Source organism: Glycine soja, chromosome 10, assembly GCF_004193775.1.
Source record: "Glycine soja cultivar W05 chromosome 10, ASM419377v2, whole genome shotgun sequence".
NCBI classification, from domain to species: Eukaryota; Viridiplantae; Streptophyta; class Magnoliopsida; order Fabales; family Fabaceae; genus Glycine; species Glycine soja.
The window spans coordinates 45,924,575-45,937,722 of NC_041011.1; the positions used below are offsets into that span (position 1 = coordinate 45,924,575).

Below are 13,148 nucleotides of genomic sequence, written 5' to 3' on the forward strand. Positions count from 1 at the left end.
ACAAAAAATATAGGCTGTCGTCTAAATGAGTCACCATTGTGGATAGTAACAAAAACTACAATTTGAGAGCCATTATACGTGTGAAAGTAATTCGATGACATTTAATTTCTTCACTTCTGCTAAACATTATTGGTCGTTATCTTGAAGAGTTGAATGTGATAGAAAGATAGTGACTGCCATAGTCTTTGGATAGATTTCGAAAATATTTTTTTTTTAGGATTGATTATGTTTTTAATATTTATAATATATCCATTTTATATGGTTTCAGTTCTTATAAAAGAAGTATCGACTTTTATTTCTATAAAATTTTGTTTTACAGTTTGTTTTTATTACTACAATTCACGGATAGCTGTAACAATCATATATTGGATTACAGACACGATGTTTATTAAATATGATTATAGATTAAAATGAATATGCTTATCGAGAAAAGGATTCAATTATCATCCAATCTAATTCAAGGCAAACTAAGATTCTTTAACAACCTGGACTATATTAGATGGGCTGACTTTTTAGGATTGACAAAGTTTGAATAGTTAGTTATAATCTTAACCAAATTTTAACCCAAATGAATATATTAATTGTTTAATATTTGACTAAGACTCTTGGATTAGATCAGAGATTCAGACATAGCACATGGAGAGCAGGGGTAGGGACTAGGGAGTATATCTCTCCTTTCCCCGTTGCTGCAAGATATTCTCCCATTTTTGTCTCCATTTTTTCTAGCCTAATTAGGGTGTTTGTTTTTCCTATCCCTATTCTCTAATCCCCATGAATCTTTGTAGGATCACAACGTTGAAATGAAAATTAATTGATAGTGCAATTTTTTTCACCATTAATTAATAAAAAAATGTTATAGTAGTTGATTTTTGATACTTTTATAGTTATTACTTTTAAAGTCATACTAAAAATCCAATTATTTGATAATATAAAAACTTTTATATAGTTCTGTTAAACTCTTATAATAATAATAATAATAAATAATAATAATAATAATAATAACAAAAATAATATTATCAATCATAAAAATTAAATTTATATATTTAATAAATTGAAGTCTCTTTTAATAAATTTAAATTTATATAAAGAATAATAATGAAAATAAGAAATTATTAAAAATACATTTATATATTTAACAATTATTCTAATAGTGATTCTTCCTTTCTCATCTATTATTATTATTTAATTTATACATTCCACACAAAAAATGTTTAATTCTATATAATTGAAGAATATAATAAATAAACATTTTCAATGTATAAATTATATTATAATTAAAATTTATAATAAATAAATAAATAATTTTGAATATATAAATTATATTTTTATTTACAATCAATACTTTAAGTTGCGATCTAATTAATGTTATTTTTTACTATTGACGATTTTCTTATAAAAAAATACCATCGAATTCAGTTTAGAGATAAAGTAAAAAAGAGTAGATTGAAAACATTAGACAACTAAACAGATCAAATACTAAAAAAGCTTCTGTTAGTTTGTGAAGATACTCTCCTCACTCTTTGAAACTCAATTAGAATTTTTTAATATTTTCTTCCTTTTCTCCTTTGAAAGTACAATTCACATACTATTCCAGCAACTAACAAAACAAATCTCTCAATCATCTCAAATTACTCTTCTAACAAAAAAAAATCTCTCAATCATTTCAAATTCACATACTATTAGTCTTGTGTTAGTCACCCATCTCTTTCATTCCACTTTTATCTAAGTCTCTAAATTAAATTTCAATATTTTCTTTTAAAAAAATGTCAATATTTAAAAATAATTTTATCTCAATTTAAATTTTCTATTGTAAATTCAAAATATAACTTATAGATTCAAAGACATTTATATATACATTTTAATTATATAGAAATAAAAGTATCTCAACTCATATGCTGAAATACTAAATTAAAAATAAATATAAAAGTTACATAACAATTTATTTTTTTAATTGATTAATTATCAAATGCTAAAAAGAATCCTGAACAACCTTTCACATATAACACTTAGTGCGATTCTCCACTTATTTTTGTTCAGCAAGAAGTCCTTAGGTACAGGCAGGGACTTCCTTTTTATAGATTTCCCTAGCTCATCTCCATTAGTTATGGTTTGGTCCTCCCAATTGTTTTGTAATTCTGTTTCTTAATATATTTGGAAGGGGGTTGTTTAGGAGTTGTTGAGGTTAGGGTGTCAACATAGTTTGCATGTCAATCTTCTTTTCTCCTTAGCCCTCCCTCGGTCTTTTCACAAAAAAGAAAAAACCTTTCACATATAACAAGTTAACAAAATTGTCAGAATTTTGCTAAAATTTAAGCACGCTGACAAGGGATTCAATTTCCCAAATGTGTACAGAAAAAACTTTGAATTCAATTCCTTAATTGTGCGAATGAAAAATACTTTGATAAGAGAAACAAAATTCACTTAAGTGATTTTCAAGTATAACCATATTTTAAAACCCACTTCCCTTGCCACTATTCGTGTCTACATTTTAAACAACGTGAAAGAGTATGTTTTTTGCAAATGATTCAATTATATTTTATGTTGTGTGGTTTGCGGTTACTGTGGATTTCTTTGTTACGTGCTAAATAAGTCTAAATATTTGTGTCCAAAGCATATTTTAACAATTTGAAGAATCTGTCACCGCTACTATAAAACTTCGCTAGAAATTTATGTTGATTTATGCACATATAAGTAACAATAAAGATATAAAACTAAAAAGCTGACACCATAATCATAATGCATAATATGAACAGCCAGTTAAACTTGCCAAAGCTTTCATTTATTGAAAAGCATAGCAACACTTATTGAGACCAAAAACTGATACATTTCTTACAATTTTTAATATCAGTTCACTTTTAAGAATGCCCCTATCTCTGTGCTTTTGCAACAAGGTTTACCGGAAACAATGTTCACCCTCAAAAAGAAAATAGGAGAGAAGAAAATAAACATAGTTTAACTTACATTAATACAAAACGATAGATTGCACCCGCAAAAATATCTGCCACAATGCGACCAGGAGCCGAATGCTCGCAAGGGGGGAACTTGGACTTGTCATCAAAGTGAATTAACCGCCAACTAAACACTAGCCAGAAGGAAGATTTTATCCAAGGCCAATTACTGGTTTATGCACCCCCTTCATCTTCAGAGAAGCGCTTCTTCTGGCCGTAATATGGGCACCAGGGGTTCTTGCAAATCTGAGTTTACGGGAAACAGATTACACTGCGCATATTGTGCCATCAATTGGTCCACAAGAACCAAAGCTACCATTGCCTCTACCATAGGTACAGCTGCAAGCCAAATCCAAACAAAAAATTCAGAAATTTTCTTTCCTACTGATGAAAATGCAAGTCAAAAAGAGTTGAAAACCTGAAATTTCCTCATGATAGAAATCATGCACAGACACATAATACACAAGTTCTCCTTTGTTTCTGACATTAGTTTTAGATGTCCTCAAGAAAAAGTTGTCATGTTACTCATGTAACAAATTATCTTGCCAATCAGGTAATTGTTGTTAACAGTTCTAAATTCTAAAGGCTCGTCTTCTGAGCAACTTAGACGAATTATTATATCAAGAGTTTTGAAAAACATAAAAAATGACCTCTGAGAATAATACAAACAGCACTAAAAAAAGCCAGAGTTATTAACCTCTTGGGACAACACAAGGATCATGGCGACCACGGGCTATAAACTCTGTTTCTTTTTTATCTCGAGTCACAGTATTTTGCTTCTTCTGCACAAGTGTAATACCATGTTCATATCAAATACATACAGTAAAGCAAAGTAATCGTCATGTGTAATTAAATATGCAAAAAACCACCTGATCAGCTTAACATGGGGTGAACATATGCATGCCTAGGAATGGATGGAGGTTATAGTTGGGTGGGACCAAGAGGACAAACACCCAAGGCTCCCCCAAAACCAAAAAATACTTTATTTTTTGAAAAATAATGAATAACCTTATATCCTCATATATACCTCTCACATACGGAAAAAGGAAATCAAAGAAGCAGCTTCAGCACGGTAGCAGTAATACTATTTCCTAAAGAGTCATACTAAGGTTTGATTAATGGATAGGACATTTCTTTACCGTATTCTATGTATAAAGAATTAAAGATTAATGCATAAGGCAAAGTCTAACCCTCATCCTCTTCAAACAGTGTGAGCAACAGCTATCTTTTTATGGATATGGGTGAATTAGGAAGAAAGGTCAATAAAATGAACCAAATAATGCATTATCAGTGTTTCCTGCTGAAAACAAGCATATTCTGTTCTCAAGGTCTCCAACTTATGTGGTTTGCAAAGTTTTATACCCAGTCTACCAAATGACGAATTACACAGGGAAATAAGGAAATATATCATTCAATATGGGTCAATTTACATACATGGAAATATGTAATCATTGTTACACTGGTTGTTTCATGCATTCATTTTTTATAACCTTAAAATTGAGGAAGTTATGGTTGATTTTTTATTTTTATTTTTTTTAGAGATTTTTTGGGTTTAACTCCTAGAGTATAAATATTTGTTGTAGGCTCGTAGCATAAATAATGTTTCTCCCATATAGGAAAAATGTTATACACTACTTCAAAGTTCAAACACATTACACTTAAAGGAGAAAAGATGTGTGTTTGTGTGTAAGGAGATTCATTAAAATAGATAGAAGATGATTAGATTTAGTTAGGAGGGATTCTTTTTAACATATAAAGAAAACAAACAGCAAAGAATGATGAAAAACAACACTGAATGAATGTATATGCATGAGTATATCAACATATATTGGCAACATTTTGGGTTCTGGCATGAACACAAAATGTCATATCGTAAATGAGTAGATAAAGGATCAAGATTCCATTTTATGTTGCAATTCCCCAGTGCTAGTCAAATTACATGGCATTATCCGTGAGTAATAAAATTGTTGAAATTAAGGGAGTAGGGTTGAGGTAGATTAGAAAATTAGGAAAAGAAAGATAAAGCGTGCAGCTCAATAGATGAACGCTTGGCGTGTAGCAATGTGGCGGCTCCAGTGGTGGGAAACATGAGGGGAACGAGTCCAAGGCAGATCCATTAGCCCACAAACTAGCCAAGGCACCCATTTGGAAGGTGTACGCTAGGCAGCATGGGAAACAATGGGAGTAACTGCCTGGTTTAGATAGAGGAGGAAAAGAGGGATAGAAGAGACCAGATAACACTCTATTAGGTATATAGATGAGATGTAATATGTCATTATTCACAATCTCTTCCCATTCGTCCACCTAAATCCCTAAAATTTCAGCAGAAGTAATGAAATACAAAACCCCTCTTGAGATTATTACTAAGCTACTCTAAAATATCCTTAAGATACTAAATATTATAAAACATTTTCTAGATATTCTAACAAGAATAAGCAGAGTGAAAGATATCAGTGAACATATCTGGGTGGCTAGTATCTGTGTGATGAGTGAATGAGATAGTGATGAAGACAGAAAGAGAAGAGATTAGACTTACTCCAATTGTTGATGTTGGCTTGAAAGCTATTCTCATATTAATGATTTCCCCATTGGAAATTCCACCCTGATTGTCAATACAGATAATATAAGTAAAACAAATATAGACATGTGACTGATATAGTGCATATCTAGAAACAACTAATTAGTAATTACAGAACAGCACAAATACCTGTATCCCACCAGAGCGATTTGTTCTTGTTCTTGTGTTTCCATGTTCATCTATATAGAACTCATCATTGTGTTCACTCCCAGTCAAAAAGGTGCCTATAATAATTTCACTAAGCCATTAGAACACACTTCAGACACAAGTGATCAAGAAAATAACATTGTTCAATTGATCCCTGTTTAGTCGGCCAATATCATAAGACAAGGGCACTCGGACATATACATAAGCAAGTTTTAGTACCTGCAAACCCACTACCAAACTGAAAGCCCTTGGTTGCAGGCAATGACATAGCAGCTTTAGCTAGTTCAGCTTCAAGTTTGTCAAATACTGGTGAACCGAGACCCTGAGAAATAACAATGTCAACTTCATTCTATGTGGAAAAGTTCATGAAAAATCTGAATAATACAAATAAAAATTATGTGGTGTTAGAATGAGAACTGAGAGGTGCCCTACAAGATATCAGAAATGCAAGTAGACATATTAAGGGAGATTCAAAATTGCAAAACAACAAGCATGGTTTCAAAGCAGAGTGGTCAAAAGACCTCAAAAAGCAATCTAATACTGGGCCCGCTTGTTTAACTTTAAAAAAAATCTTTTTTTAATAAAATAAACAGTTTTTTGCTTTTTTGACGTGCTTGTTTCAATTGTTTTTCTAAGAAAAAACAGTTTTCTGCTTTTTTTGAAGAAGCAAATTTTATTTGCTTTTTAAAAAAATCACTTTTTTTAAGTTTAAACCAACTGGCCCATTTAATTGGCAGGGCCACAACTTAATTGTTCTAAAAGTAAATGTACCCTATACATGGAAGGGAAGCTATAAAACTCAAATGACTAAAGAGTACAGCTTGTCAGAGTCTAGTTATAGCCAAATTTCCACAGCTTTCTAGAGTTTCAACAAAAATTCATGTCATGTGTATTTATTAGATTAATTTAGGATCATTACGCACTATTGCAGGTACGTGCATAGAAGTTATTGTTAGAAGGGGAAAAAATGAAGCTAAAATATGTTTTTCTTGCCTGAAAAATTAACTAATTTTGTTTTTGGCCACAAAAACACATCATTGACATGTGGCAAAACCTGATTATGCCCCATCATCACTTAACAAAGCAAATCTAATGACAAGGACTAAAATTAAAAACATGTATTTTAATAAAATTAGGTATCAAACAGGAAAAAAATAAAAATTGACTAATTTTTTTAGGGACAAAAAGCATATTTAAGCCAAAAAAAATAAACAATAATATTTAGGGGGACCAAACCAATATATTAAAATGCATGTAAAAATATATTTTTCAGAAATTGGAGGGGGGATACACTTACCTCAACCCTGATTACAGGAGATTTAATTTATTTTTTAAAATTTTGGTTTTTGAATTGTTTCCACTATAGTTGTATTTCTATTTAAAGCCAACTAGCCATGTGATAGCTGAGTTTCCTAATAAAACCCCTTGCAGTTGCTATTACTTTTATAATTTAATTTGCAACCTAAACTCTACTTGCTATCTTGCCCAATTATTTGTGCTTAATAGAGACAGATGGAGGACTTACACGTGGACAGTTCCTCACAATGCATGTTACAACACCACCAACAGAATCACCTCTCACTCGCACAGCATCAATTGCAGATATCATCTTCTCTGCATATTCCGGGTCTGGACATCGAACAATGTTACTCTCAATCTGGACAAATTCCAAAAAAAATGGTAAACCAGGAATTTGGCTTCAGAATTGCAAGAAAAATAATAATGATAAAAACATCAATAGAAAGTATTCTCAATATAAGTTATAACAATAATTAGTCAATTTGAAATATTGCATTGTAAATGTCTGAACAGAACAGCATGATGGCACCGGTTCAATAAAAGAAATGATAGGGTATTCACACATTATTAATAATTTAAATCAACATTAGTTTCCTTTCAAACGTGTAACAAATTGGATAGGGCACTGTATGAATTCTAGACCAAGTTAGCAGCAAATAGACAATTATTCTAGTTAAATGCATTAGCCATGTTTCACGATAATAAAAATTTATCCATTTTATATGAATGCAGCCCCCCTTTACTGTCAATAACTCATTGTCAGTTAAAAATAAATAGATTTTGACATGTTTATTCATGAACTAACGTATTCTGTAATCTGTACAAATTGTAAGATCAAATTTAAGAGAACAATAAAGATGCATATGCACATTGGCCTGAAATTCAGCAGTGTGCCTGAATGCCCAGGGGAGAGCGTTGGGCATGGGACAGTAAAAGTATTCATCACTCATTTCCTTAGTAATGGTAAAAGTCATTTCCTTAGTAATATTCATTGGTAATGTTGAAAATGTTGAAGTTTCAATTATGGATTGCTATGAGATTTCTTTGGCAAAAATCATTAGTGTTAGAGTAGCATTTAGACAAACGTATTTGGAGAAATCAGTTTTAGTTTTAGAAATGAGGGTTACATACTAAGGTAAGTGAACTAAAACTTTTTTTTTCTCAATTCAGTAAACTTACTGGGGGTGGGGGAAGAAATGTTATGAACAAGTAGTCAAGACCAAATGCAATTTAGTCATATTATTTATGAATAGCAATTTCTTTTTCCAACAAAGAGAGTTGCAAGCGTAATTTGCTAAATGCATTCCATTGCCAATAAGTGGGCTGGATCAATTTTTTTGTTAGTTTGTGATATCCAAAATCCATAAAAGGAAACATTGAAAAATAAAACAGATAGTCATCTGCATGTTTAGAATACATGAAATTCACTTCAAACAGCTTTAGAATGGAACCACTGTGCTGCTTGTGCATACATAAATATGAATATTAACTTTAATACCTGATCAAGAGTCAGAGTGTCATGATCAATAAGGTCCTCTGGAAGAACAATATTATAAACTTGAGAGACATAGGCAAGAATCTGAAAAATAAGAGACCTTTAGCTAGGATCTTTCTTAAGGAATTGGCAAATAAAAAACATGTTACATGTACATATATTAGTATTATTATATCTGTATCAATCATGCATTATTGAATGAAGATTTGAATTTTGTTAAAAAAGAAGAGAGAAAAAGAATCAAATCAGATAGAGAGATCTGGTCAAATTAGCCTCTGACAAGTGTATAAGCTGACCTTATATATGACCAGTAGGGATAGGATGTCAACCCAGTGATCAATGCAATTCATGCTAGTCTTTTGAAGTTTACTTCTTAGGTAATGTTTCTTTTAAATCATCATACTCTACTAGTACATTCGCACTCAATGCACATTTACCTAATATAAGTATGCATAGGATGCCAACCCAGTGACAACTGCAACTCACACTAGTCATTGGAAGCTTATTTCATAAGGTAATGTTTCTTGATCATTGTTTCATTAAGTTTAGGAGATTTTTTTTTTTTTGCTCAGCAAAAATATATATTATATATATAAGAGAGTACCGGAGGTACTGTAGGTACAGGTAAAAGTTTAAAACACAGCTGGTGCAGAAAATTATGTCCCAGTTATACCCCATAATTAAGTTTAGGAGATAATAGTCATATTGTGTTTTAGAAGGAATTTTGGGTGAGGAATGTTTCTTTCTTTTAGAGGCTTTGGACACCTTTATCATCTGTATTCCATACATAAATCAACCATTAAGAACTTTTATTTTAATCAGGGTCCAAATTTACTTGGAACTTTCATTTTAGCAGAAACCTCAGTGATAATTAAACTCGTGAAATCAAATCCCTTACACTTTTACTTGAATCTACTCATCTCTCTACTAATCCAGATGGAAGGGATAGGACTTTGGGTTCTTGAGTTTTTCTAGTGTTATTTTAAATCTTTTTAGTTTCTAGCTCAAAATCATGAAAGTTTCCTTCTTGACAAATTCATTTGCATGACAAGATGTCCCTTTAAAGTCAAGTCTTTCACTTCAACAGCACTATTTAATAGGATTAGCACACATGGCATATGCAGCTAATAGGCCTCACAAAAACATGTTATATGCAGATCTAATTTAGAAATAGAATGCTACTCATTTTTGAATTGGACGGGGAAATTCATATGAAAGGTTCTCAGTGTTATCAATGGCAGATGGGGGAAGGCCAAAATTCTGCCTTATAAACACGCCATTGCGCCTTGTGGCAGACCTCCCTTCACAAATTTCCTACAGTGGTTGGCAAAAATTCCACCCCGCCATTCCGCCAAGGTCGCTATTTAATAATACTAAAGGTTCTTGGTGATCATTGGGTGTATCCTCTAACTTACAATATAGATATATAGATTAAGAAAAGCTAACACATTCCCAAAATAATACATCCTTCTTGGCCAGTTATAACAACAATAAAAAAACACAAAGAAAATACTACAAAAAAGAATAATAACCTAAACTCATGAGACAAGTAACACACCTCAGTTCCAGAAAAGTCTTTAAGGATTTTCTTAGCAACAGCACCAGAAGCAACCCTTCCAATTGTTTCTCTTGCAGAAGATCTACCACCACCCTTAAACATAAGAAAAATCAGATGTATGAGCATAATACATATACATATTACAATGAATAAAAATGTTAGACTCATTACACTAAAAAAATCAGTACCTGAACGGATCTGACACCATACTTCATGTCATAGGTAGCATCTGCATGGGAAGGCCTATAAGCTACTGCCATCTCAGTATAGTCCTGAAAAAGTTTCCCAGAGTACGATATTTTATCAGCATCCCTAAATTAAGATAATTGTTGCTTGTCATAAACAAGCTCCTAGCATTAGATACTCACATGTCCTCTTTGATCAGTATTGGGTACAAATACATGAATTGGAGTTCCAGTAGTAAGTCCTGCAATTAACAGATTATACTTCAAACCTTTCCCAAGAAAGGTATAATTTAACCGCTAATAATAGTCGGAAGAAATATTGACCTTCAGAAACTCCTGAAAATATTTTACATGTATCAGTCTCCTTTCTAGGAGTTGTAATTCGGCTCTGACCTGGCCTCCTATACATAAGAACTTACGCGGTTATTCTTTGAGGACAAGTTGCATCAGAAGCAATTACAAACATTGCCAACCATTCATAAATGTCATATTCCCTTACTAGCAGTTTAGCACACATTTCAATAATTCAATCAAAACTATCCTATAAAGTATTTCTCTTCAACCTCCCAAGTGTTTTTATCCCACAATGCAAGCAGTTCAATGAAGATAAAGAGATGATTTCATAGGCAAGCACCTTCTGTCAAGATCCAATTGCATATCAGCTTCGGAGAGAGGAAGGTGAGGAGGACATCCATCAATAATACAACCAACACCTCCTCCATGCGATTCTCCATATGTTGAAACACGAAAGTGATTTCCATAGATACTCCCAGCAGCCCGTATCTCTGTAATATGTCAACAGTCTCAGAAAGTTAAAAACCGAGCTATCTCAATTCCATTAATTTAGAATTCTTAACATGTAATGTAACTGGCATGAGAACCAATCATTTCCTTTAATTCATTGGCATTGTGTTCATCATTCATCATAGACTCCAATCCTACTTATTGAATTTGTAAGTTATATAGAAAGTTAAAAAAGCTATTGACCGTAGTTTCTGAGAATTTTCAATTCTTACCAGCTAAAAGAAGATGCCGCAAACATGGTTTTCAGACTAAGCCTACATACATCAACCAGTGAGCCTAAAAGTTAAAGTGAGGCGGTTTCGGGAATATAAGCAATAGCAGCCGTGAGTCCGTGCCCAAAGGAATGCAATGCAAACGATGGGGATTTGAGAAACACGACATCCAATTTCACTCAGCATGATATATGCACTTTGTTTCAGAAACTCTTACACGAATTACATAATAACAATGTCACACAAATGACAATGCATTCCTTTACAACAAGTTACAACCGATACCAAAAACCTAGACACCAGAACTAAGAAGAACAGCAATTCAGCGAACGATTTGAGATATTTAGTTGACAAATTCGATTCAGCGAAGCAAAAAAAAAAAAAAGATAAGATAAGATAAGCATGAAAAAACAAGAAGAAGAAGATTCTAGTAGCTGGAATTCCTCAAATTAATTCTAAGTAATGGCATAAAAACAAACAATAATACACATATAAGCAATTGAAGAATAAAAACGTGAAAATAAGGATTAATTGAAAATGAAACCATTAACAGAGAGAGAAAGAGGACTTACGAAGTCTCTTGGGAAGACGAGGACGGAGTGAGAGACGGAGGTAGCCGGGGGAGAAGGATCGGAGATCGGGATTGAGAGAAGCGAAGGCGGAGAGAGCGTCGGTTGATGAGAATGGTTTGGTGGAGAGAGAAGAAGCCATTGAGAGAATTAGATTGATTGAGGAACAAAAACACTCACAGTATCTATCAAGTTCAAAGTTTAGTTGTTGAGTTGAGTTGAGAGAGAAAAAGAAAAAAAAAAAAAAAAAAAAGGGAGGTTGGTGATGGTTGGTGGCAATGAGTGTAAATTATGAAGGGAGAGAAAGACAAGTGGCTACCACCTACCACCCTTCTCTCTATTCGTCGATATCATCTTCATGTTTGGTGTGCGCCACGGACCAGTCTACGCCCAGGTCTAGTGTTTGGTACAAATGTTATTCCTATTCCTGCTTACTTAATCATGACGACAAAAACTTCTTGGGCACCATGTGCAAGTTTTGGTGAAAAAAAAAAAAAATGCATCGTCTCCATCCGATTTTAAAATTAAAAAAAAATTTAAAATTTAAAAAATCAAACGGTTAAGATCGATTAAGATAAGATGAAATTGTTTACACAGATCTTTTCTCTCTCTCTTCCGAGCTTCTCCCTCTTTTGGTCATCGGCGACAAGGGCCATCGCAGCGTCTCCGGTGGTGAACGTCGCCGCGTCTCCATCGGCACCGACATCATCCACGACCCCATCGTGCTCTTCCTCGACGAACCAACCTCCAACCTCGACTCCACCAGCGCCTTCATGGTCGTCAAAGTCTTACAGCGAATCGCTCAGAGCGGAAACATCTTCATCATGTCCATTCACTAACCTAGCTACAGAATCTCTCTTAGACCACTTGATCTTCCTCTCCCACGGCAACACCGTCTTCAGCGAGGAGGCGGTTGCACGGGGAATCGACGACGAGGCCGAGGAAGGCGACATTTGCGGGAAGGTCGGTGTCTGAGATGAAGGTTTCCACGACCCCCACATCGGAGACGGCAGCGATAATGCGCTGGCGAAGGGATCCAAGGAGGAAGTGCTGCGGTGGTGATGGTGTGGGTGGTGTCAGAGAAAGAAGGGTGATCAGAGACCAGTGACAAGCTCGGAGGAGAGAGAAAAAAGAAAAAAATCTCATATTTTTTATTTTATCTGATGTAAAAAATTTCATCATATCTTAATCAATTTTGACCGTTTGATTTTCTAATTTTAAAATTGAACGGATGCGATGCATTTTTTTTTTTCTAAAACTTATCCACGGTTCACTTACGCACCCTAAAATTCACCCTTAATCATTTCTAATTATTTTTTTAATGATTTATTTATTTTTTATCTTATTTTTTTA

At 33.3% G+C, this 13,148-nt stretch overlaps 1 protein-coding gene across 1 annotated transcript; it reads right to left on the reverse strand.

Annotated features, from left to right (window-relative positions):
• Positions 1–2,734: 2,734 nt before the first annotated feature.
• On the reverse strand, positions 2,735–12,938 carry LOC114370154 (chorismate synthase, chloroplastic-like). The gene is made up of 13 exons (XM_028327439.1): positions 11,799–12,938; positions 10,845–10,995; positions 10,535–10,611; positions 10,394–10,452; positions 10,214–10,297; positions 10,026–10,118; positions 8,471–8,551; positions 7,199–7,330; positions 5,893–5,995; positions 5,656–5,750; positions 5,485–5,550; positions 3,646–3,730; positions 2,735–3,287 (listed from the first exon to the last, which is right to left on the reverse strand). The coding sequence occupies exons 1-13, from the start codon at positions 11,935–11,937 to the stop codon at positions 3,142–3,144; spliced, it is 1,311 nt and encodes a 436-aa protein (XP_028183240.1). The 5' UTR covers positions 11,938–12,938; the 3' UTR covers positions 2,735–3,141.
• Positions 12,939–13,148: the final 210 nt, after the last annotated feature.